The 27,886-nt window shown below is 37.9% G+C and overlaps 1 protein-coding gene across 4 annotated transcripts in view; it reads left to right on the plus strand.

Moving 5' to 3' along the window:
* ASB5 (ankyrin repeat and SOCS box containing 5) overlaps nt 1–27,121 on the plus strand; it is a 99,119-nt gene extending 71,998 nt beyond the window's left edge. The window contains exons 1-7 of one of the 4 annotated variants that reach the window (XM_019651737.1): nt 4,901–5,172; nt 17,534–17,613; nt 19,698–19,805; nt 20,519–20,669; nt 20,839–20,973; nt 25,689–25,880; nt 26,679–27,121. In XM_019651737.1, coding sequence (XP_019507282.1) covers nt 5,049–5,172; nt 17,534–17,613; nt 19,698–19,805; nt 20,519–20,669; nt 20,839–20,973; nt 25,689–25,880; nt 26,679–26,806 — 918 coding nt within the window. In that variant the 5' untranslated portion in view covers nt 4,901–5,048 and the 3' untranslated portion in view covers nt 26,807–27,121. Of the gene's footprint in view, nt 1–4,900; nt 5,173–12,909; nt 13,059–17,533; nt 17,614–19,697; nt 19,806–20,518; nt 20,670–20,838; nt 20,974–25,688; nt 25,881–26,678 lie in introns of those variants that run through there. The other 3 variants (XM_019651738.1, XM_019651736.1, XM_019651739.1) reach the window with 3 other exon arrangements.
* The last annotated feature ends 765 nt before the right edge of the window (nt 27,122–27,886 follow it).

Consider the following 27,886-nt stretch of genomic DNA (forward strand, 5'->3'; position numbering starts at 1 on the left):
TATCTGTGTCTTTTTAAAAAAATCACTTAAGTCATTTAGTATAGTTTAAAATATTCCAAATTCAGGGAAATCTTTTATTTTATAACATTATACAAATTATTTTAAACATTTTGAGAAGATTTTAGCTCTCAATATTAACAAACATTTGAATATGGTAGAATCACCTTTAAGTAACAGCTAAAGGAGGATTACTCTTCATTGTGAAGTTTCCTGAACACTGGGGACAGGTACATTTTCCTCCATGGAAAAAGCCCTTACCATTTTGTTTTAGGATCTACAATAAAAATATGTTTTGTGCAGATATGTAATATTATTATTTCAAACTATATTTAACTGGATTTTATATTATGCTTATACCGCCCTCCCCAAAAAAGTTGATAAAATTGAAAAGACCTTCTTATATAACATTTATTCTCAAAGCTTTGCACATACAAGCTAATAAAATATCCTTCATCACAGTATTTAGACACTGTTGTTATATGTGTGGTTTTGTGACGATCCCACCTATATTTTCTCTAGTTGGGATTTTTCAGGCCTTTCCTAACCACTCAAGTCCCACTAAGAGAGAAGTTATCAGTAACCACAAGATGTCACTGTAAGTTTCCCAGCAACCTTTGTATAAGCCATGAATGACCCTTGAAACAAGGGTTAACTGTTAAGTAACAATCACTCCATTTTTCCCAGGATACTTAAGTAAGGCTTGCTCTCAGATCTCATCTGCCTCATTTCCCATCACTAGGCCAACAGATCTAGGTACTCATGTTTGAATAACATAGAAGAAAAATAAAATGGAGCAAGAATGGTGCTCGGAAATGACTTTTAAGTGTTATATAAACGCGTGGCTTTGTAAAGAAACCCACAGCAAAGCTGACGCCAAGAACTGAATAATGGCCTGTTCCAGATGTGACTTTGCAAGGGTGGAAATTTGGCAGTAACAGGTAAAAGAGAATCTTTGAGATGATTTAAGGTGAAGAGTTTATCTAGTACTTAATGAGCTCTTGGTAATATAGAGAAAATAAATAATCTTTTTTTTTTTAAGGCACGGGAACTTACATTTTTTAAAAGACATTTTAGAAAATGGAAAGATTGCAGACTTTTGGCCCAAGATAAAGGATTTGAGGGTCAATTTAGATATCATTATAGAAGGCAGTTTATGAACTGAGCCGCTCTTTAGAAGATAAAAATTGCCAACCTGTATCTGCTGATATATAGGGATTATGTTTTTTGTATGATTATGATGTTGTAGTTATGATTACAAAGAATCCTCATCTTTTAAAGATACATTCCAAAGTATTTATGGATGAAATGATATAATGAGATTTGCTTCAAAATAATCTCAAGAGTAAAGGTGGGGAGGGAAGTAGGTGGGCTACAGAGGAAACAAGACTAGCTGTGAGTGGATGACTATGAAACTGAGTGGTGGATAACTTACATGTTTCAAATATTCCATAGCTATAACGGGGGGAGGGGGGGAAATGCCAACCCAGATCCGAGCAGGAGTCTTTTCATTTTGCTCTTCTTTTTCTGACAGAGGAGGAACTCATGGTCTAAGTCCCCAAACTTAGGAATATACCCTTAAAAATCTTTATCTGTGGATAACTCATTCATTAGTTTAGCTAACCACCACCATTTGGAATCAATGCACTCCTGAAGTTTGTGATTGGTTGTGTAAAGTAAAAAAAAAGTGTTTACAGGCTGGCCGAGTGGCTCAGTTGGTTAAGAGCTCGCTCAAGAGTGCAAGCTCTGAGCAACAGCGGTTCAAGTCCTGGCCTGAGCTGAGCAGTCGCTGAGCTGCCAACAGGTGGCAGGATGGCTCAGCTAAAAAAAAAAGTGTTTACATTTGCATCCCAAATTTAGCCTTTAAAATGGTCTGAAAGTGATCCAACTTTCTAGTTTTTCAGAATTTCTTGAAAAAAGTTTATTCACTCCTAACTGTGCCTTGAATAATTATGTAGATTTCTATCATGATCCCTCTTAGATTTCAACTTTCCATTTTGAAGTCTCTAAAAGTATTAAGATTTCTTTCCTATAGAAGTGCCTCCATCTCTTCCATGATTTGCAGTGTTTTTCTCTCACTCTTTTCCCAGCCTTAATGTTATCTTCTCACTAAGGTTTGGTTACCATACTAAACATAGGTCCCCAAGTTTTCAAACACATTAGTGCGGTTGAAACGGGAATAAAATGGCTTCTGGGAATAGGATCACCCAGTTTCATTTCCCATGTCCTTCCTACAAGACTTACATTTTTATCTTAGCCTTTGTGGGTAGTAACAGTATGCCATCTCCAACTTGTGGAATATCTCAGATGCTTTTTCTGAGACATAATAGTTCAGAGTCCATTATCTTCTATGGAATGTAATTTTTATTGTTTTTCTTAGTGTTTTATCTACTACTGGTTTGCTTTAAAACTTCTGCCTGCTCACAGGGCCCAGTGATATCCTCCAGTTTATCCACTCTATTTTTGTATTTACACTAGGGAGGATGGTAGATTCTTGCTATATCTAGAGATTTCACAGTGCATTTTTATTTATACAATCATACATACCCAGCATTTAAATGATTCTGTCCCAAACACATTCACTTCACTGTGCATTCTTTTATGAAATCATACATGAACATATTCAATTAATTCAATCTTTTCCTTATTTTTTTCTAGTAAACTAACTGTAACCTTTTCCTTCAATGCCATGGAGTCACTTTTAAAAATTACTTTTGCTTCTGATGCATTTAAAATTTTTGAGGGAAGTAATTATCTCCTTAGTCCACCTGATTATTATAAATATGAATTATTATATGTATTCTGCAGGTCAGCACACATCTCAGTTAACTAAACCCAATGGGTTTTTCCCCCCCCTAACTGCTCTGGAAATTTATTGCCTCCCATGGACTATAGAAAGCCCCCTTGAAGTATTCTTGGAAATTCTATTCTTTAACATGTTTTCGAATGCCCATCATTTAAGACGTGCCATGACAGACCTGTGAAATCACAATGCATACTCTCAACCCCTGCACTCAGAGTGTACAACCTACTGGGAGACGCGGACGGAAACAGGTCGTTATAATGCCAGGTGTCCAAAATTGCTTTAAGAACAAAATCTGTCCCAATGTTTTGCTAAACCATCCTCTATTTATTTTACAGTAACGAAAGAAAAGTGCAAAGCCAAAAAGTCAAAAGCTTAGAATGGAAATATCTTTTACAAACGAAAATTAGTATTTACTTCACCTTTTTTCACCCGTACCCCACTCCCTCCCTTCTGAGGAGAATGCAGTCCATAACATTGTGATAGGTTTGCACTGTGACAGATGATTCCCAGAATTAGTGGGGTGGTCAATCACATTGTAAGGCACAAAAATGTCAAATTGCTAGATTGCACACCTGAACCTAATATAATCAATAGAATATAATAATATAATATAATAATATAATATATGTCAACTACACTTAAATTTTAAAAAATTGTAAATAAAAAAATTAGTATTTACTTTTCTGTGTGGCTTGTGTAGATCATCACACTCCCTTATCGGTACCAACTGAGAACAGCCAGTGGCTGATGACAACAGGCACATGGACATATGCTGGATTTAAAAGGCCCCTTCACCCGACCATCCTTCACTCTTTACTAAGTTCACCTACGAATGTGCCCCCCAAACAAATAGTCTATGCTGAGCTCCAGTTTTACTGGGACTGTCTCGCATCTGTTGTGGTAACATAATATGCCTAAAGCTCACATGCCACCTTGCCCTTCGTATGTTAGTCATAGAATCTGAATCAAAGAATGTTAGAGCCAGAAAAGTATAACCTTATCCTAGCTCCTCTTTGTATAGAAAACGAAACTGATGTATCTTAAAGCTACTTGCCCCAGGTCACATAATTTGTAGGATTTGAACTTAATTCAGATAAGAGAAAAATATTCTTGGTATTCATTAGGGATAACATGGAGGCAAATATTGGCAATGTAACATGGCAGGAAATATTAATAGGGTAATGCATGGGAAATAATTTGACACCTGAAATGTTTTTTTTCTCCTACCCAGCTTGTTCTATGAAGGCAATACCTCAATAATTTTTTTTCTGTATATAGCCACAAAAGGTAGAGTCTAAAAATTAGTGATTAAAGAGTAAAGATGGATAGCAGAATCTGTGACCATTTTTCATTATGGCAGACCTCATGTTAATGCTATGTAACATGATCAGCAGCTCAGTTAATCTTCAAAGTCCTATCATGTTTCAGTCACTGCTCTGGACTCAGGCATGGACAGTGTACCTTGTGCAACTTTATGTGCCAGCAAAAAATACCAGGCACATGTTTGGCTTTTCCTCTCATCTCTCCAGCTACTCTTTCCTCTGCCTTTTAGGGTAAAAAAGCAGCTGCACTTAAATTGACTGCTGACGTCTTTTGGTCTAGAAATGCCCTCAGAAAAACCACAATAGTGAGCTGTACCTATATAAATAAGAGAACCGTGAATTTGTATGAAAGCCACTTCTAAACTTAGATCCTTACAAGATGAACATATGAGCCAGCTACTAGCTGACCCTAATGCACAGACACTATATTTATTCCAGAAGATGAAGGAGAAAGGCTAACTAGTCACTGATCACTACTGAGCTTTCTGGCTGCAATGTTCTGTCTGTAGCTATTATCATCGGGCAATTTTACACTTGATTGCTTTGTAAGTAATTCAAATAAGCTTTTATATTTTAAAGACAGAGCTTTCGGTTCTGTTCTGTTTCCGACTAGGAAAAGCAATTTTATGCATTTTTACTTTATCACGCAAATAGTTAAATACTTCCGGCTGCTGCTGAGTCTCCACTTTAAAAATAGAAAATGCTACTGCATTTCTGGCCCATCCCCCACACTGCACCTAGAAACCTGCTCCAAGTGTCTCTGAATAGAGTTCAATGCCGAGGCCATTCTCCAGTTAGCACAGAGGATCTTCGTGAAAGCCTGAAGGGAAGGAAAAAGTGGCATCCAGTCGCTGATATTTCTTGTGGCTAGAGCATTCCTGTTATGTCACCCGGTTGTCGCAGACAGACACGTCAAGCACACTATGCCCGCAGATATTGCTGTTGAAAGGGACTGCATTAAGCAGACCCTCTCGAAAAGAAGGCTAGCGAGGATAGAAGAATGTACTTCTAAGAGAAAAGCTAGCTGGGGTATTCTGACCAGTCAAGGTTAGTAGAGCAGCCATTGCAAATCTGTTGGCTCCCCCCCCCCATAAACTCTATTGACCTGTGTTTGCAAATACTAACTTTAAATTGGGGGTGCTTTCTAGAATGCAGATTTTTGAAATGTAAATGTATGGCATAGCAAAGGACTACATGGTATTTTCCCTTTGTCGTAAGGAAAATGCATCTGAATTCTCAGTTTTGTGACTCTTAGTCCCTGGGCTGCTCACCTTTGTTTAAGCAGGTGTTTCTAAGTTGGTATGGAAAGATGCTATTAAGCAGGAAAAGGTTGTTTACATGCAATTAAATATGGAAATTTTGAATCATTTAAATTGGGCCAGATAGTAGGAGGGTAATGTAGGCAAGAAAATGAATAGGACAACTTTCTTAAAATGCTTGACACAAAATTACTAATTTTTATAATAGAAAAATATGAAAGGTATAAAGGAGAATGGGTGCAGTACTGAGAAGGACCTATATGAGGAAATTATTTTTAAAAAGAATAATCTATGTATTAATTATAGTAGAACATCATCAATATGATCGATGATAGACTTAAAGGTTGGAAATGAAGATTCAGAAATGAAAATGACCACCCTCCTGCCCCCCACCCTCCAGAAAACTATGAGTTGTGTTTACTATGTAATAGCTGGAGTCTGAAGAATATTATTTATAAATTATTATGAAATTTAAAAAAATACAAAGTATATTTCTAAATAGGATAAAATATTAGCATTTCTTTAAAAGCTTGAGAAAGCAACCTGATTCTTTCCCCTGACCCCAGATTACATTTCCTTTTAATTACTTTTTAACAATGAAATCAATAAACATTAAGAACAAATTACCATGGATAAAAAGTGGTTAACTACAAAGAAGACAATTCAACAATTCAACAAGTGTTTATTGAGTACTTACTATGTGCTGGACATTGTGCTAGATGCTAGGAAACAGTAATAAATAGTCTCATGGTCCTTAAAGCCCAGGAGGAATGCAGGCAATCAATTGGCTTAGAATAAAGAGCGTTCTGTCCTTTCTTAAGTGAAGAGTAAATTACCTAATTATGCACTTGACCACAGGTATGAGCAACATAACAGAGATGGATGAAGTGATTAAAAAGATCTAAAAATAAGTAAATTAATTCACCTAGATGAGTCTCACACATCCTCAAGGAAGACAGACTCCAGAGGAAGTTGGAAATAAGCTATAATATAATGTTAAAAATCTAATTTTGTGTAAGGAAAATACAGTTTTACACAATCTTCTTCTTATATGTATTAAAAATAAGAGAGAAATGCCTCAAGCTTCAATAAAAAAGGAAAGTTCTTAGCAAACTTTCATTAGGTTTAGCTTCAAATTTTTCTAGCACTGTTAATGGGAATGTAAATGGGCCCAGTCTTGCTGGAGGTAATTTGATGATGTATATCAAAATTTTAAAAATTTACGCTAAGCAAATAGACAGAGTCACAAAGATAAGAAACAATGCTGATTCCCTAAAACTCAATGTCTCCTAAACATTATTTTAAAAGGAATTAACTAAGTCAATAATGGTAAACCTATGCCATGAAATATATACTTTAAAGTCATTTAAAATGTTATAGAATTGTATTTTGTGACATGGAACAATGACCATATGATATCTATCAATGAAAACAAAGAGGTTGAATACTGTGGCTGCATCTTGATTAAGATGATGGGATAGAGACAGGGAGGACTTTTTCATGTAAGGTGGTCAAGGAAGGGCTCTCTGAGAAGGTAGTATTTCATTGGAGAATAGAAATCAGAGAGCAAACCACGTGGATATCAGGAAGAAGCAATGCAGGTAGAGTGAACAGAAAAGTATACTTAGTGTGTTTGAGGGAAAGCAAGGAGGCCAGTGTGGCCGAGCAAGGAAGATGGAAGAAGGGGAGAGGCACAACCTGAGATTGAGAGGAGCTCAGAGAACCTTGCAGGTCATGACAAGGACTTTGGTTCTTACTCTGGGTGAGAAGGGTGGCTGTTGGAATCCTTCTGCCCTTAAAAGGATCATTCTGGCTCCTGTGTTTAGGACAGACTGTTGGAAAGGCATGGGCGGAAACACACAGACCTGTCAGGAGGCCTTTGCAATGTCAGGTGAGGGTAATGGTGGGTTGGTCGAGGGTAGCAGCAGTGGAAGTTGCGAGATGATAGTCGAAGTCTGGATTATATGTGAGTGGTTTACTGGTGTTTGTGTGGGGGGGTGTAAGAAAAAGAGGGAAATTAGAAAATACACAAAGGATTTGGCCTTGAAGCACCTGGATGAATAGAGATGCCCTGTGTTGATAGGAGGGAGATTTAGTAGGGTCACAGCAAGAGTTCAGTTTCAGACACATGAAGTTGAATTTCTTATTGTTGTCTATATGGATGTCTAAGTGGGGAAGTGAAGAGCCAATTGGAAACACAAGTTTAGAATTCAGAGGAGAGAGCTGGTATGGGGATATAAATTTGGGGTAATCATTATGTGGATAATATTTACGTCTATGATGCAAGAAGTGGTATCCCCAAGAGTGAGTATACATAGATACAAGGACTGAGCTTGGGATTATGTGGATCCATGAAAAATAAAATACGAAAAAGAACTACCTAGGCCAATAATAACTGCCTCTTTGCAAAAAACCACATGAAATTGTCTATATACATGAAGTTTCCTTGAAAATCACTGTGCTTAATTTTAAGACTATCTTATTAGTGTCAGGTGACAAAAGAGAATGGTAATACTGTTTAAAGCAATAGAGAGGCAAAAAGGAATTCTGGTTTTGAGAGAAAGATGATGAGTTTGCTTTTAGAAATGAATATCTTAAAGTCAGTTATAAAATGTGGCACAAAAATTGGTGTGAGAGGCCAGGTAAGAGCTATAGATTGGAGACTTATCCATATAGATGTGATAATTGTCCCTAAATTTTTACCATTCCCTTTCTATTTGTATCTCTTACAGATTTATAGGCAAAAGGAATGAGATGAGCTAAGGCTTCATAATGTTAAATAAGTTTGTCTAACTTCTGTTTAGAAGACGTATTCGAAAGCTCATGGGCAGATATGTGGAAGTAAATTTTTTAAATGGAATGTGGATTTTATTGTCAATTTGAAATGTGTTTGGTACCATGCTAAGCACTTCACATTCACTACAACCCTGTGCTGTAAATAGAATTACCCTTCTCTTGGGAGACCCAAGATGGTGGAGTAGATAAACATTGTACTTGCTTCCTTGAACACATTAAAATTACAACTAAATTATAGAACAATAAACCTGGAGAACCATCTGAAGTCTGGCTAAACAGAAGTTTTGTAACTAAGAATATAAAGAAGAAGCCACACAAGACTGGTAGGAGGGGTGGAGACGCAAAACGGGCTGGTCACAAACTTCCATGTGGCAGCTGAGAATTGGGAGAGATACCTCAGCAGCAGAGGGTCCCCCCACCCCAAGGAGCAAAGAACCCCAGCCCCACTCCAGGTTCCCCAGCCCAGAGTGCTGGTGCCGGGAAGAGGAGCCCCCACAACATCTGCCTGTGAAAAACAGTGGGGATTCCGACCATCCAGGTGGTATGGAAGGCTGAGAGAAACCCAGACATCCTCTTAAAGGACCCAAGCACAGACTTGCTTGCAGGCACTCACCTGTACCTCTGGAAGAGGAGCGGTGATTTGAGGGGTATCAGAGGTATACAGGGAACAGATTGAGGTGTGCAGCTTGGAGGCCAGGGCTGGAGGACAGTCCATTTTCTCTGTGAGGGTTCCTCCTCCTGAGCAGCCTGTAGTCAGCTGCCATCTTTCATGTGTTGAGCTCGCCCCCTATGCTTATGGCCAAATCTGAATCTGATTGGTCTGTTGAGCTCCAATGGGTTCCACCCTGTTGACTCACTGGGACCCCAGCCCACCCAACTGCCCCAGTGCTGGAGACACTTTCTCTAAGAACAGCCAGCCCTGCCCACATTGCACTCTTTCTTGGAAAACTATCAGAGTCCATAGGATCCTGGCAGGTGGATGACTAGCCTTGGTGTGTGAGCTCTGAGACTTTTACTGAGTAGCTCCAGGCTCCACATTGGCACACAATCAGAGTCTATATTAACCTGGTGACCACAACACTTCTCACTGAAGTGACTCCCTGAGACCCTGCCTCACTCAACTTGTGTACCCATGAGGCTTTATTAGGGGCTGAACCTTAAGGGAGCCAGCAGGTAGCAGCAGTACTTGGAGGGTCCTGGCTTTTTGGGGAGCTCCCCCAGGCCCGGTACTGGTGGCCGCCATCCTCAGTTCACAACATGGCCTCTCCCACGTGCCTCCAGGTTTAACACAGGCAGTGAACAACTGCATATCGCTTTGTAGCTCCTACCAGGTAGTCCCCGCCTGGTCACAGGCAGTGGGACCTGCACCAGAGCCTCCTAGAAATAATATATAGAATTTATTAACAAGCTATCAATAGTATGTTACACCCAGAGTTTTCAGTAGTATATCTAGATAGTAAAGGACTGTGAGGCAGGTGTCTTTCAGTGTATATGTGTGTGTGTTGAGGGGGGCAGATTATTGAAGTAGGGTTTTGAACATGATGCATTTGGAATATCTTTTAAACATCCAAGTGGAGTGATCAACTAGGTAGTTGAATATATAAGTGTGTAGTTGGAGGGATAGTTCGAAGCTATAGACACTACTTTGGGAATAATTAGCATTGAAATGGTATTTGAAGTTTTGAATCTAGGTTATAGCCTTAATTTTGGAGGGCCTGCACCAGAGCCTCCCCAAAGAAGCCCTAGAACCAACATACTTGGAAGTTGGCTTCAGACCACAGCAGAGCACCACCCAATTAGCCCCACAAGTGGCATACACAAAGAGTGGTCTCAAAAGGCACCAGAGCTTCCTGGGGCGAATCCCACTCAGTGGAGGAAGCCCTTGCACAGTAGCCTATAAGTTGTAGATGCGGCCAAACCCCACAGTCAGTCAGCCTGAGGGTCATTCCCACCCGCTGATGTGCCAACAGCAATTAAGACTCACCTATAACAGGAGAGCACACACAATCCACTCAAGGGACACTCTTGGAGCACCAGGAACTAGTGACCAGGGAGACTGTGCCAGGGCCCCACAGGACACCTAATACATAAGGACACCTGGCCAAGACTGGGAGACATAGCAGATCTACCTCATATGTAGAAACAAACACAGGGAGGCAGCCAAAATGAGGAAACAAAGAAATATGTCTCAAATAAAAGAACAGGAGAAAACTATGGAAGAAAAACTAAAGGAAATGAAGGCAAGCAATCTACCAGAGACAGAATTCAAAACAATGGTTATAAGAATGCTCAAGGGACTTAGTGAGAACTTGAACAAAGAGAAAGCAAGGACACAGAAACCATAAAAAAGAACCAGCCAGAAGTGAAGAATACAAATACAAATTGGTAGTTATTATAAGGATGTAAATAATATGGTAAAAATCTACCTATAGTGCCAGGTAGGTACTAGCCTACTCAGGGAGATCACTTCTTAAATTACATAAATATCTAACCACTATGCTGTACACCTGAAATTAATATAAAATAATATTGAATGTCAACGGTAATAGAAAAATTTTAAAAGGCGGGAGTGGGGTGGGGTGGGGGGGTAGGGAGAGGTGAAGGGCAATAAGTGGTTTAAATTTCCAGGTATAAAACAAATAAGTCATGGGTGTGTAATGTACAGCATGGGGTATATAGTCAATAATATTGTGATAGTGTGGTACAGTGTCAGGTGGTTTCTGGACTTATCATGGTGATCACTTCCACAGGTATATAAATGTTGAACAACTTTGGTATACCCCTGAACTTCATAATATTGTGTATGTTAGCACTCTCTCTCTCTTCTCTCTCTCTCTCTCTCTCTCTCTCTCTCTCTCTCTCTATATATATATATATATATATATATATATATATATATGTATATATATATATTTATTTATTTATTTATTTATTTATTTTTTTTAGGATTTTATTGGGATATCGGGGAAGGGGAACAGAGAAGTTGCTGTCATTTTGTTCTTCAGTCTAGTTGTAGAGGACGTCACTTCACTGGCCCAAGTTGGTATTATCATTGCACTCTTCCCAGGTGAGGCAGATCGGTCGCCGGCCTCTGGATGGCCGCTCATGGCGGCTCTTGGCAGCTCACGCTGGCTGCCAGCCACACACGGTAGCTTATGGCAGCCCTGCAGCAGGGGCTGCAGCCTACACTGCTGCCGGCGACTCACGGCAGCTCAGCTCCAGCTCGAGCTGTTGTTCACCATCTTAGCTGTAGAGAGCACAGCATCACTGGCCCTCGTGTGGGATCCGAACCAGCAGCCCTGCTGCCCAGAGCTGGTGTCCCAAGCCAACTCCTAACCAATGGGCCACTCGGCCGGCCCTTAGGTATATTTTTAATAAAATCTTTTTTTTTTTTAAAGAATTATCCTTCTCTTTACAGTTGAGAAAACAGGCTCAAGAGGTTAAATAACTATCAAAGGTCATATAACTTTTAACTGTACTAGAACTGGAATTCTGGTCTATCTGATGATGGCAGGCATGCTCTGACAACAGCACCAAAGATTAGTAATGGGTCATAAGGGCGACAGAGTCATCTCACTCAAGAGCAGCACTGTTGTCTGAATAGTGTCTTAAAAACTCTTTCTTTCTTGATTTTGGATATTCATGGGGGAAACTACTATCTTCACTCTGTTGAAAATTTAGTCTTTTTTTTTTTCTTGAGATAAACCACATAGTTTTACAATTATCTGGTGGTGGTGGTGGTTGTTATTTTTGTATTTGGCCCCATACGCTATCTTTTTATGAAATAATGGAGGGTTCTAAACCGTGAACAAGAAATCAATTAGAGTAAGCAATTCAGTGCGTGTACCTGAAGTTCCCAATATACAGGTAAATGTACTCATTTTAGATCTGGACTAGCAGTATTTTGAGGGAATTTTCAGATAGATAACAAGATGGAAAGACAAAGACAATCTCAATCTTTAAAGAGACTGGTTTTGGCAACACATTCCTTTCCTCTCTGTCCAAATCATATCTTCCAGGATTTATGTGGCTCTGTTAATCTGGTAAAGAGAAAAGTAAACAATAGAAGAGTGATTATTTTGTAACCTTGTAAATAGGGATGGGCTAGATGTTGTTGAGCCTGAAGCTTATCCATAGTTGGAGATTGTCTTTAAGAAAAATAACATGAAATTACAGATAGAGTCTTACAAAGTGTCCATGCAACTAGGGGTCCTGAGCTAAAGTTTCGTTGGCTTTATGGTAAAGCTACCTCCATTTTGAAGATTATTGATTTAACATTTTATAATGAAGGGGGCTGTAGAATGAATTAACATTTTGTACTCAGATTTACATATGAAGATGTCATTGCTTCTCACCTCTCCTTATTATTCCGTGTTTGAAACGGGCCTCGCCTTTCTTATTTTGATACCGCTAAGGAAAAGTGGGTGTGCCCCAAACTCTGTGTCACTGTAAGTTACCGCTCCCGTGAGCCTGCAGCCCACTTCTGTGATGGTACTAAGATAGGGAGACAGCAAAGACTTTCTAAAAAATAAAATACTTCCATCATAGCTGTGGGCAGAAATCTAATTATAACACTTTTGTTTCATTGCAGGACACCCACTATGAGGAAAAAAAATAAAGTTAAGGTCAGCAATTTCTCAAATATAAAGGAATGATAAAAAGAAAAGGCAAAATTTTGAAAGTAAATCAGATTTTCAAAAGCTGTTTTTCTTTTTGGAGGTGAAAGGTCATGTTACAAGGAGCTTAGAGCTCCTTAAAATGGCCGACTAGAACTAGCAAATGACATGCAATTTTTTAAATGCTGATCAAAAGGAGATATGAGTCGGATTTACCTCGACAGTGGCTGGCTTGAAGTGCCGTGGGGAGATGGTGACTTAGGTATGGTATAGACCCTTCCCAAACTGTATGTGTCTAAGAACGTGAATGTTTTTGCTCTAGCAATGTGGTGTTTACAGGGAAGGGCAGGCTTTCTCCCTGTAAATTATATACCAGATGTCTGAGAACTAGTGTTGTTTCTAAATATAGTCAGTCACCTTCTGTGTAGCTACAGAGATACCATAACAGTAAGCATTTGATTAGCGTGGTGAAAGTTACATATATTTTATAAAACAATTTTCACACTGGATAATTCATCCTAAAGAGTTAAGTTGAACATTGTTTAAAAATCTTAGATACCGAATTAAAGTCTAACCAGATTGTAAAGTTGCTGAATTGTTGTATATGAAGCTATTTATACTTTGTTTGGTCTTGAGAAAGCTTACAAATCTTTCTAATATAAAGCATATTTGTACTGAAAGGTAAGATATTTAATATTGAACACATTTGACTAGAAATGTGCAGTTGCTAAATTTCAGATTTTGGAGAGGAGAAACAGGGAGGAGTTAAGATTTAGTTCAAAACAGAAACTGGAGCATGATGTAGTATCCTTTGACTCTCACATGTTACCAGATTAATTACAGAAGTTCTAAGGAATTACAAGAAAACAAATTTGGTGGGGATGCTGGGGAGTTAAGTAAGCAGTATTCAAACAAAAAAAAAAGTGTTTTTCATTGAGTAGTATGCATGTACTGTAAATTACTCTTAATAGATTGATATATCTTTGTTTCTTATAACTGACTTAGGAAAGAAAAATGTAGTAGCAGTTGTTGATTGATGGCTTAAATACTTTAACGAATCATGCAATTATTGGGTCATCGGAAAAGTCATGACGCATTTTTGCATAGAAAACATAGAAAAAAATATGTCATGACTCTTCCAATGACCCAATACTTATATTGATTATTTAATTAAGCTGATAGCACTGAAAAATCATTTCAGTCAATAGATGGCTTGAGTTTTTCCCTAGTTTTGGATTGCTCCCTAAAATTCATATTAAAATGTCCCCTGTTTACCAGTGTATGTTTAGTAAAGAATGCTAGGTATTATTAATTGTGCATTTACATAGCAGGTACTCATTCCTAATCCTCCCTCGTGAGATCCTGATCCATAGGTAGTGCTTTTCTCAGTTGATGAGGAAATTGGCTCTCATGTTTAGATGCCTGCCTGGCCCCTCAGTGTTTTCCTCTGGGAGCTTCTGGGCTCTTGACCCCACCTGGTCTCTATTTCCTCCTCTTCCTCCTGCTCCCACCTGCCCCCTGCCTGGAGGATTAATGGCAGACATCAGGGGTCCTATGCAGTGAGCAGAGCAGAGCTCAGCCCAGGGAATAATAAACTGGGCCAGTGCACTCTTCTAAGCCTTTGTCCCAGCCTTATCCCAAACGGTATAATTTCAGTGGTTTTGTCACCAACCCCCTGTCCACACTTTCCAGCAGATTTCTGTGACATTTAACTCCTTTTTCATGCCCGTGGAGGGCGTATTAATAGCAAATAAATACACCCACGTAAAATCTGGCTTCAGCTCTTTTTCTCCCCACCCTAATGGACTTAAGTCTTGGTGATTAAAACAAAATGACAGTAGGGACAAAAAGCTATGTGACAGTCTTGGGGGAACACTGGGGGTTGGGATATAGGTGGCAAATTAAAAAAATAATTCATTTCTTTATTTTGGCTCTTGTGCAGCCTGTTTTCTAAATGACCCTTCCCCCCCCCACACACCTTTTTTTTCTTTCTCTCTTTTGTGAACACCAGCAAGCAGTACTGAAATGGTTCCGAAGGAGAATACATTCATTTTGATGGACAAATATATCAGTATGCAAAAGAGCAATGTCGAGTTCCTTATAGTTGCAAGTATCGTTAGCTTTGCTGCCCCTTAAAGGTCTTCATAATATTAGAAAGAAATGAGTCCAGAATGAATCCCAACGGCCATTTCTCCAGGCTTTTCCCAACCCCAACCTTTGGTTAATTGCCGTGTTAGCGAGTGATGATGGAAGAACACGCAGTGCTAGAGAATGGGCATCGTATAATTCAGCAGACAGCTTTTAGAGATAAGTTAAGGATAATGAACTTTATTGAGGGAGGACAAGACCATTTGTCCATATTATAAATTATTATTTAAAGTCAAAAAGTTTAATCCCTGATTACTGCAAACCTTAATAATGTACTGCTGCTTTGCTGATTAAACTGCACATAGTGGTTGCACATATGCAACCTGTTTGGGAAGTGAATATTATAATTTTGTTACTTTCTTATTGAAATTTCATAGTGAAAATTGATATATGTTCTGAATTCCTCCAGCGTTATACTCTGCAATCAAGTTGTTTACTTTAATGATTAAACAAATGGACATGTATGCTTTGTAAAGCATCAAATTTCATCTTAGAAGCTAGAACTCGACACATAGTTGTTCCCCAAACTAATAATATTAATGATGGTGACTTTTGCTTTTTATGTAAGGAGAACATAATGTTTCAATTTTTAAAAATTATTACTTTGCCACCAAATTTTGTACTATCAACAAATATTGATTGGTGTGCAATATTTCAATTCTGCTTTTAATATATATAATAGGAGTGGTGAATACTGGAAAGAAATAATACACAAATGCTAATGATAGTAACTCTTCTTTCAGTTGAAATCTCCGAGAATTGGATGTTTGGCTTACTAATCTTTTTTGGATGAGCAAGAAATAATGCTAGATGAAAAGGCAAAATAAAGACAGTGTGCAGTTTTGTAACTAGGAGTATTAGCTCTAGAGTTAGACTATGTGACTCTCTTTAAATGATTTCATTTCTTCTCGCTCTCATTTCCTCAACTTTAAAATAGAAATAATAATTGTGTATACCTCAAAGTGTTATAAGAACTAAATGAGATACTGTACACAATCCTTAGACTCCTATTGTGCACATAGTAAACACAATTCTACATTAGCTATTATTATTATTATTCCTTGTAAATCAGTACCAGTAAGTAGAAGGCTCTTCCCCCTTTCCCTTAGGAATTGTATTTTCAATAAAATCCCATAATATCATTGTTTATAAAAAGACTGATGATTGGCAGTTGACTTCTGCTTTCTATACCAGGTTCACGTGGTCATTTCATTAACTGTGATATGTGTCTCACATTTTATTCAGTGGAGTTGTTTCGACCTCACTTATGCTGTGGCAGGATTCTACTGTATGATTATAATAAGAAGCACAGGTGTATATGTAGATTTTTTGAAAGGTATGAAATACAGGAATAATGAGGTGGTTTCTAAAGTACAACACCCTGCTATGTTTCCAATCATTTTCCTGACATAAACAGGCTTTCTACCTATTTTTCATAAAAGGTATGTTTCTGACTAACAGCTAAGTGACTTTATTTAAATTGCACTAGAATTGAATAGCAGGGTTGTTTTTTAAAAAATAATTTTTATTTATTTTCCTTCTATGGATCCAAAAATGGGGGAAGAGGCAGTAGACAAGGAGACAGATATTACCAAACGTGATCCCATTACATTGGGAAAATTTTTCTCTCTATTGCGTTAATTTATCATCCAATGACGTGTCCATTAAATAGAACCAACAATGCTGGTCCTGTTTGAGTTCAAGAGGATCACTGTGTACCAACCCAGCATCTTATAAAACCACCTGGGTGGACCACAAGGTGGAGAGTGATGGGAAGGGAGGGTGTACCCAGCAAGGTATCGAGAGTGGTTGGGGAGAGAAGAAAAAGGTGATTTCTACATGGGAGAACACTGATCTTTCTAACGGACAGGTGCAAAAGGCATGTCAGGACAGGAGGACTTGGGGACATGATAGGCCAGGGTTTTCCCACCCAGGCACAGGGTTGGAGAGCTTCGGTACCACCATCTGCTGACCACTAGGTGAGCCCTTCTAGGTGAGTGTTTCAAACGCCAGTGACAGTCTGCCCCTCCCAGACTGTGACATCCTCTTTCTAGGGCTCATCCAGCTGGTCCCAAGTTTCAGGACTTGGGGCTCAGCTACTCATCCTCCTTGGCAACATGTTGCAGCCCTCTCACACCTCAGGGCAGGGCAGTCGGGGTGCAGAGAGCAGGGGAACAGCAGGGTAGGTGGGGAGTGTGGAAAGGTGAGTGTCCCAGCTACCTTTCCTGCTAAAAGTGCAAACAAATTATTTTTCTGGGTTCTGTCTGCAAAACCATGAAACAGAGGTGGGATTTTGTTTGTTTGTTTAGATGCCAGGTCTAGTGACCGTAATCTTCCTCTTCTTTGGAGGATAATTCCAAGGGTGCAGTAAGCCTGGAACAGGTCAATTCCTGAACGTGAACTACTGCCCCTGGATCTGAGAACTGCCAATCTGACTCCTTTAGATAAGAATCAAATTTCCTGGTATAGGGTGTGCGTGTCTTGGTCACCTTGCGTATACTGAATCAGAGTAATTTATATCTCACAGGAATTGGTCCTGTCCAATAGGGTTTAGTTGGACTCAGAGTTGTTTTCTTTCTTTTCTGGCAGGTTCCTGGGCAGATCGCTCACCACTACATGAAGCAGCAAGTCAAGGTCGCCTCCTTGCTCTGAAAACATTATTATCACAGGTAAAATATTATGTATGCTTAAAATAGTCCCCGTCATGAGCATGGACATTAATCATGAAAAGCAATCAACTCAAAAACAATAAAACTGCCTTATAAATTTTGCTAGTCTTTTTATTTTAACTCACATGGCAGTCGAGTCTATAGTTTCTCATTTATCTTTGAAACGTCTTCATAAATAATTTGGTATAACCTTATGTCTCAGTATTTTAAATTTCTCATACAGTATATTTGTTCACTGATAGACATATTTAAGCAGGAAGTAATTGGATTGGTGTATTATTTATTAAGCATCTTAAATATGATTGACTCTGTATGCTGTGTACAGCTTATTACAGACTTAGTTCAGCCATAAAATACCCAAAGAGGTGTAATCAGACCAGATGCCTAGACAATCTTTTTAATATCATGGCAATCTGTAATATGTTACGGGAAATTGCCTATGAAAGCTATCATTTCTACACCTGCCTGCTTATCAGACTCACCAGAAGAAACATGAAAAATAGAGATTCTTTACTGAAATACAAAGTGCTCTGGCTTCGCCTCTGCATTTTAAACATTTTCCAATATGATTCAAATGTACACCCAGTTCAGGAAGCCATTGCCTTAGTGTTTCCCAGTATCAAAAAGAATTTTCTCCTATGGCTAGGACGGAAGGAAGGGTAGTGTCATCCAGTTACACAGCACTGCCCTGGGCTGGGGACCTAGATTCCAGGCTGGCACTGGAGGTGAGTCACAACTTATCTGAGCCTCCATTTTTCTCACCTGTGAGGATTTAGGACAAGATGCTTCCTTAGGGCCATCCACTTCCGTGATAACCATGTGACTATTTTGTTTGTTCATCACTTGATGAAAAAAAATCTGCACAAAGGTCAGTAATGTCTAAAGGGTAACTCCCTGAAAGGGTCATGTAGTTCTTTGAGAGGACAGCAGTCTTAGGATATTTCACAACATGTATCACATATCCACTGACAGGCCAGCCAGGAAGAGCCAGAGGCTGACCCAAAGCTTCTCGAAGGGAATCTTGACCTTCCAGATGCTTCTGTCACCTGGTCACTCTAGCGTGTGGCAGTTAGGAATTATTTCTCAAGTCTGACTGCTGGCTAGCCAATTCAAAACCTTTGAAAGGATAATTTAAGAGATCTTAAAAATTGCCACTTGCTAATAACAAAGATTTAGGGTGGTAATTTTCTTGCCTTCATTTTAAGATTCCTCATGTCCACTCTGGCATTACAGATCATGGTAATCTGTAACCATGTTATAGGCCCTGAAAATCTTCCTGTTATAGTGTTTAGTATGATTGTCAATAGAATTACTAAAAATAGCAAGAAGGCAAAGAATCTTATATCCTAATATGTAATTATTTTAGCCTGATATCATTAGTTTAATTGGAATAAAACTTTGAAAAGTGTTTACTTGTGATTGAATAATAAAATCAAATGTTTTCTATATGCTGAGCACTGTAATAATAATTACTTTTCATGCATCATCTCATTTAATCTTCATGATAACACTAATATTTGGAGGTTAATGTACTCATCCAAATTAAAACAATTACTATTATGGAGTAAGGCTTCCAACCCATGTCTAACTGATTCCATAGTCAGAGCTTCTAACCACTAGCATAGAACCTAGTCAGACCTATTTAGTGACAAAAATTCACAAAGCAGCTTACTATAATTAGAATATTTTCCTTCCAGTATGGGCTGACATGTAATTTTATAGCCCAAATAATAAAAAAAAAGAGTGATCCAATCTATAAAGAGTCTTTAGTTCTACAAAACAAACAATTAAAACAATAGAAACCAAAACAATTCATACAGACAAAAAAGCTAAGAAAGCGAAATTTAAATAATACATTCAGAATCTATTGGACTAAATACTTAAGGTATCGGGTTTAGATATGATGGTGTCACAATAGAGGGGCTCGGGAGTCTTGACAACTGATAATTCTATGGCAATCAAACTGGCCTTTCCTGAATTGCTTGAATTTCCTTCATCTTTTATATCACTCTCTAATGACAATTGTAGAGATGATTTTATATAACTTCTTGTTCACCTTTCAAAATTATCCCTGTCATATTTAGGGTTATAATGTTAATGCAGTAACCATAGACCATGTCACCCCCTTGCATGAAGCCTGCCTTGGAGATCATGTGGCGTGTGCCAAAACTCTTCTGGAAGCTGGGGCTAATGTAAGTACCTACGGAAAATATCAACATTTTCAGATCTACCGACTAAGCAAATCGAGCAGAGTTCTAATTTTGCTTTTCTTTCCTTCTTAGTAGTTTTCAGAGACAGCAGGAAAAAAAAAATAAAGCTCTCAAATTGCCCCAGCCTCCTCATTGCACCCTAAGAAGGATTTTCAATCACTGTAAAAATGGGTAGCATGCTGCATAATATGGAACATTATTTAGGCTATTTCTTGCTTTCATGATTCTAAATAACAATAGATGAACATCTTTGTGCCTATAATGTTTGCCTATCTTTTGGATGGTTTTCTTTAGATAAATTCTCAGAAATAAAATTTCCAGTTTAAACTTCACACCAGCAAAGTGGCTTTGTCACAACTTTCATCACCATTACATTTGTTGAATATTTTCCTAATTGAACAGTACTTAACCATTGAATTAGTTTTTGTGTATTTGATTCTTGAGTATGCATCTGGTTCATGATTTTTAGTTGCATGCCCACTCTGCGAATTATTTACCACATCCTATTTCTGTTTATCTCTTGAAATTTTAAAGCTTTCGTTATTGATATTTCTGAGCTAAATATACTTTGTCATATCTATGGCACACATTCTCCCAATTATTTCTGTGAGTATATCACATAACTTTTAAAAATGCTTACTAGTGCACCACGTCCGACTCTCTGAATCTCACTTTTAGATTTTGGTTTGGTTTAGGTAAATGCAATCACAATAGATGGTGTGACTCCTTTATTCAATGCCTGCTCACAAGGCAGTGCAAGCTGCACAGAACTTCTTTTGGAATATGGTGCCAAACCCCAGCTGGAGTCATGTCTTCCTTCTCCCACACATGAGGCCGCCAGCAAAGGTAACAGTTATGGAATTAAATGACAAGGGGAGAGTGTTCCTTTAGCAACACGCATTGCTCCATTGATCTGTCAATGAGTAACACTGCAGAGAGAAGCATGGAGTGAGGGGCATGTGTGGGAGGATGGGCATTAAGGAAAAGTAAACTCATCTCTACTCTGTGTTGGCAGGTTACCATGAATGTCTAGAAATACTGATATCCTGGGGCATAGATGTTGATCAAGACATTCCTCATTTGGGAACTCCTCTGTATGTAGCTTGTATGTCACAGCAATTCCATTGCATCCGGAAGCTTCTTTATGCTGGTAATTTTCTTTAAAACATTTTCCATTCTGTCCATACACATAAGCAATTATTCAGCTTCATATTTATTTTTTTAAATATTTTTATTTTTATTTACAGTTGATATACAATATTATATCAGTTTCAGGTGTACAGCATAGTGATTAGACATTCATATAACTTATGAATTGGTCACCCCAAAAAAACCAGTACCCATCTGACACCATAGATAGTTATTACAATACTACTGACTATATTCCCCATGCTATACTCTACATCTCCACCTCCGTTTTTATAACTACCAAATTGTACCTCTTAATCTCCTCCTTCTCTCATCCTCCCAACTCTCCCCACCAGCAACCATCAAAATGGTCTCTGTATCTATGAGCTTGTTTCTGTTTTGATTGTTCATTTATCCTGTTCTTCAGATTCCACATATAAGTGAAATTATATGATTTCTGTCTTTCTCTGACTGAATTACTCCACTCAGCACTGTTACCCTCCAGGTTCATCCATGTTGTTGTAGATGGCAAGATTTCATTCTTTTTTATGGCTGAGTAATATTACATTGTATATATGTGCCACCTCTTCATTATTCATTCATCCCTTGATGGACACGCTGGTTGCCTCCATATCTTTGTTATTGAACATGTGGATGCACATGACCCTTTGAAGTAGTGCTTTGGCTTTCTTCAAATAAATACCCAGAAGTAGAATTACTGGATCCTTTTTTGTCTCTTGTTATAAGCCTTTATTTTAAAGTTTATTTTGTCTGGTATAAGTATCACTACCCCAGCTTTTACTTTTTGTTTTCATTTTCATTAAATATCTTTTCATCCCTTTACTTTTAGTCTGTGTGTGTCTTTCGATCTGAAGTGAGTCTCTTGTAGGCAGCAACTGTAAGGGTTTGTTTCCTTGTCCATTCAGCCAACTTATGACTTTTGATTTAAGTATTTAATCCATTTACATTTACAGTAATTATTGATAGATATGTAGTTATTGCCATTTTATTATTCATATTTTTTATTTATTATTTCTTCTTAAAGAAGTCCCTTTAAGATTCCTTGTAATTCTGTTTTGGTGGTGATGAGCTCCTATGGCTTTTTCTTGTCTGGGAAGTCTTTATCTACCTTATTTTTCAAATTGCTGATTCAGTTGTTTGTTTCATCTAATCTGTTGATTTCCTCTAACGTCTTCTGTATTTGTTATTATAGTCTTCATTTCTCACTGGTTCTTTTTTATGTTTTCTATCTCCATTTTTGTTTCCTATCTCTTTGTTGATGTTTTCGCTGAAATCATTGAGATTCCTTATAACTAGTGTTTTGAACTCTGTATCTGGTACATTGCTTGTCTCCATTTTATTTAGTTGGTTTTTTTTGGAGCTTTTTCTGTTTTTTCATTTGGGACATGTTTCTTTGTCTCCCCATTTTGGCTGCCTCCTTGGGTTTGCTTCTATGTTTTAGGTAAGGCTGCTATGTCTGCACATCTTGGTAGAGTGTCCTTATGTAGTAAGTGTCCTGTGGGGCCCAGTGGTGCATTGTTCTTGGTCACCTAAGCTATGTGCTCCAGGTGTGTCCCTTGTGTGGGTTGTGTGCTTCCTTTTGCTGTAGTTGAGTCTTGGGAAGGATTGATTTTCAGGCTGATTGGTTGTGAGGACTGGCCGTAACTACAGTGGAGGAGTTGTTGTGCAGGGGCTGACCCTACGGAGCAGGGTTCGCTTTAGCAGGGCTCTGGTGCCTTCTGAGTCTGCCTTTTGAATGGCTCTCTGGTGTGGTCTGAAGGTGGTCACCTTGTATTGGTGGTTCTGGGGCCTCTTGGGAGGGGCTCTGTTGCAGGCCAAGGTCAGCTGCTGCCTGAGCCTTGTCCAGGGCCACTTGGTATAAGCTACAAAGTAGTCTGCAGATGGTTGCCACTTTTGCTTGGCCCTAAGGTGTCTGGGAGAGGCTAAGCTATTAACCAAGACTGGCTACTGCCAGTGCCAGGCTTAGGGCTGCTTAGCAAGAGGTATAGGGCACAGAGAGGCCAGATGTTGCTTGTTTAAAGTTTATGACCTTTGAAAGATTTTAGGAAAGTCCACAGCATGACAGGCCATTTGTATGGAACAGCCACTGGAAGTGGCTTTGGTGGGCCCACATTTTGGGTGGGGCAGGGTCTCAGGGATTCACCAGGGCTGGGCAAACAGTGTTAGCCAGGTTGATGGAGACTCAGATATGGCGGTCACCTGTATCTGCACGCTGGGTCAGGGGCAGGCTCAGCAAAGGAACTATGGCTTCTGCCAGCGTATCTGTCTCAGGAAAAGCTGCTCTTCCTACTCTTGCCATGAAGCCAGACAATTCATTTCCTCCCCTTAGGTCCCTGGCACCTTTCCATCTGCTGTTGCAGCACCGGAGCTTAGAGCCAGTGAGTCTGTCAGCGAGTAAGTCTGTGAGCTGTTCTTTAAGAGGAACACCTGGGACTCAGTCTCACTCAGACACAATCTCCACAGTTGTGAGGACTTCTCTTCCTGGCACTGGTACCCTGGGCTGGGGAGCCTGGTGTGAGGCTGGGACCCCTCTCTCCTTCAGAGGGACCTCCACAGCCAAGATATCCCTCCTGTTTCTCAACCGCCACATGGAGGTTTTAGGACAGCCCATTTCAGGTCTCTGCCCCTCCTACCAGTCTTGACTTATCTTCTTCTATATAACCTTAGTTGCAGGACTTCTGTTCAGGCTAGACTTCAGGTGATTCTCAATGATGGTTGTTCTGTAGTTTAGTTTTAATTATGATGTGGTCATGAGAGGAGGCAAGCACAACATTTACCTACTCTGCCATCCTGACCAGAACTCCCATATTTATTTCTTTGCATAAGCTTCTTTTAAAATTATATCTCATTGCTTAAAATGGTCTTATTCAAAGCATTCTCACATATAAGTATATAACCGATAAAAAAGAACCTCATTCTTAATAACTCCAGTTCACTTCAAAGTTTCAAAACCTAAAGGGCATAAAATTAAGATCTTCAAGGTTGAATATAATGTTGCCAAAAATGCATATATCTGTGAAGAAAATCATCAAAAGAAATTTTAGGGATAGCCACTGCTTAGATAACTTTATTGTCTACCAACTGTAAGAGTTCACACGCTTTCTCAAACTGCGCTGTCCCACTTACCTGAAAAGACATAATGCCCTTTTCTACCTACCTGAAATGAACCAGTTCCTCAAGGTTCAGCTTCAGCAGTCCCTCCCACTAGTGGGCTGGGAGCTCTTTTAGGTGTGGATTATCTCTTTTCTCCAGCATCTCTTTCTCTAGCATAGTGCATAAAATATATGTAAAATAAGTAAATGAATTTCTGTGCTTTTTATTGTTTATGACAATCATTTGGTCTCTGATATATATATTTTTAGTAACCTCTGTATGTGTTACTCACATTTTCTTAGCTAAATTATAAATTTCTGGTAAGCAGTGTCTCCATCTATTTCATTCCCATTACAGCTAGTAAGACTCTTAAACATGAATTCTGCTAATAATTCTTGGCACATTGTTATTTTCTGACTATGTTCTCCCATACATTTGTATAACCAGAAGAGTTTATTCTTAATCATTTTTTCACTTTGCTAGGAATGTTATTCTTTCCACCAAATATTTTATAGTTTGTAAAAAAAAATGGAAAAACTGCTGTTAGTAATTGTGGATTGATTGTTATTCTCAGGTTCTGTTCTCCCATAAAATTGATATAACCAACAGAGTTTATGCTTTCTCTATGGTGATTTTGTTATGTAATATAATTTTTCCACTAAACATTTTACATTTGCTTGAAAAATATTGAAAATGATTACATTTATTGAAACTTGAAAGTAGCAGGAGGGCCATAAGGGACTCTTAAAATATACTGCTTCTTATAAACATTAGTTTCACTGAAAGTATCAGAAAACAGAGTTGAAAGAACTTATGCACTTTTAGTGCTAGACATTTTTTGATGTTGTAACCATGTATATACTGGAAAATGGGATTGTTTCTCTTTACAACATTAAACAGCATTTATTCATCATACATGCAATCAATGACAACCATGTGCCAGTACTTGCATTAAGATAAAATAACGATGCAATAAGTAATTTAGCATGCAAGGGCTTTTTTTTTTTTAATGTAAGCATTTTTAAAAATTTACTTTGTATGCAGAAATAGAATGTGCCTTTCCATTTAGGGGGCTCAGTGTCTTTATATATTTATTGACAAACTGCATGAGTGAGAAGCGACAGGAAAATCTATATACATTTTACCTAAAGAGCTCACATATCTAGAATCATGAGTTTTCCAAGAAACAAAAGAGCTCTATTGCCTCAAAACAAATGAAAAGAATTAAAGCAATAGGCTCTTGAATAATCCTAAGAGCTATCTATCCATCATGATGAAAATAGACACAAGTCAACAGATTTGTATGCTGATTATAATGTTAGTTAATATGATTACTTTTGGAACCATTTAAAGTTTTAAAACAGTTATTATATCTTTGAAGCACACAGAAAAATATTAGAAAATATAACAAACATGTGCACTCTCCATCCAAATGTACCAAGTTTTAATATATGCATGTATATGTATATATGAAATATATATTTATTTATGTATACATATATAGAAGTAAGCCATTACAGATAGAGTTGAGTTCCCCTTTGTATCACACCTTTCTCTCTGTGCTGAGGTAAATGAATCATTTATTAACTTTTGTATTCATCATCATTCCGTATTTACATGTAGGCGCTGATGTACAGAAAGGCAAATATTGGGATACTCCATTACACGCTGCTGCTCAACAACCCGGTCTGGAAATTGTAAACTTACTGCTAGAATTTGGAGCAGATATCAATGCCAAAAATACAGAGCTTCTGCGACCTGTAGATGTAGCTGCCTCTAGCAGTTTGGTGGAAAGAGTATTGCTTCAACATGAAGGTAAGAAGAATACAAGTGGGAATTTAAAACCACAAAAATACATTTGCCTGAAATATCAAATTTAAAGGCCTTTTGTTTGTTGGCATATAAAATGATAATGGCATAACATTTGGAATTTTTTTGTGAAGATAAATACTTTTTAACTTAGTTTCTATCTATAAAGAAGATATCATGAAGATCTTAATTTGCTTTTTTCATCTTACCTAAACTTTATATTCCTTTGGTTAAGTTAATATATTCAGGTTTTGACAATATATAATATGTAATACTGTTTAATGTCTGCTAATAAACATTTGGAAACATGCCCCATTTTATAGGAGCTTCCACCTTCTATAACGTGTTGTAGAAACATAATCAGGGAATATTTCCACACTTGAGACTTTTGTTATAAAACAATTTCTTAAACCTGGTCCAGACACAATAACATTCTTTGGCTTAAATAGTAAACCTAATTTGAGAAAAAAAAACACATTTCCTCCTTTAGTGCATAACACTTTTTTTTATTTATATCTCCTTCAAAAGCAGAATTTGTTTCTGAAGCTTTAAATGTAACAATAATTTCATAAGCATGGAGACTATAATGTTTTAAAGAATGCATATAGAATATACCTCAGTTATAATAAGATCTTATAAGTAAAGGCAATATAAATGTTTACATAAATTTCTCTAGTTAAGTGGTCATACTGCCCTCGTTTACCACAAAGCACTGTAGTTTCTTATAGTTTTATTTGCTGTATCTTACAACGTATAAAAATCCATTCTGATGTTAATTAACAAATATTTTCATGTCTTTTGTAGCTACCCCAAGCTCCCTTTGCCAACTCTGCCGACTCTGCATCAGAAACTACATGGGGAGACCACGACTGCACCTTATCCCACAGCTCCAGCTGCCAACATTATTGCAGAATTTCTTGCAGTACCGATAAAGCAGTAAAATAATTCTAAATACTTTAAAAAATCAAAAATTTCTATTTCACCTGCTTAGTGTATATTTCATATTAAAATATGCATAAGATAGAGTAAAAGTGAGTGTGAGAACACCCAGGGAAAAAGTGAAATATCAATTTTAATTTTAAGTGTACCATTGTTTTATGCATTTTTATTGTTTTTGACTATCGTAGATCTAATGTATCTATACATTATTCCCATATACCCTTTTGTTGATTTAGAAAAAATGAGAAAGTCTCCATTTTATGTTTTCTAGAGTGGTAAAAAATGTAAATTCTTACAAAAATTATTCACATATTATATTTTAAAAGAACTATGTGCTTCAACTAATGAATTAACTTTTTAATTTTGGCAACTGTAATTATCTCTATTTTTTTATATTATTACAAAATACGAGTATGGTTTAGAGAAGAGCAGCTAATATCCTTTTTGAAATGAAGACGGCTCTTGTTCAGGAAATCCACTATGCTGCAGGGACACTTGTCATTATAATGATCACTTCATAAAGAAAAGATAAATTGCCCCCTCTCTGCAAAGACCTCACTAGTCACTTCACCACCTTAAGTGGATCTATTCCAGGAACTGTAGGACTGAAAGTTATTACTACTGCCCTCTCACCTTGAGGGGTGTAAAACATTACACACCTACTCAGCTATTTTAAGGCCTCATCCTCAAAGGTAGACTCTTAAGGTCTCTCTTCAGTGCCTTTATACATACCTCTCCAGCTTTCTTCCATTTCAGAAATTGTTAATAGCTGCTGATACCTGGACTGAAGAAAATGAACTTCATATCTTATTGATACAGAGGCCCTGGTCACACCCCGGGGATCAGGGCAGTCCAAGGCTGTAGAAAATAGAAGATAAACAAACAAAACTCCTCAAATTGTGGGATGCCATTTAGCAAACTTAGAAATCCTAAAAAAGTTACCCTATATATAAACCTTAATCGAGTGTTGATAATTCTTCTTACACAAAGCAAAAGTTCAACACAGATCTTACCAGCAAGGGAGTGTTGTATCAAGGAAGATATTACTAAAGCAGTGTCCTCTGCAAGGGTTA

Source organism: Hipposideros armiger, unplaced genomic scaffold (genome assembly GCF_001890085.2).
Source record: "Hipposideros armiger isolate ML-2016 unplaced genomic scaffold, ASM189008v1 scaffold_165, whole genome shotgun sequence".
Classification (NCBI taxonomy): Eukaryota; Metazoa; Chordata; class Mammalia; order Chiroptera; family Hipposideridae; genus Hipposideros; species Hipposideros armiger.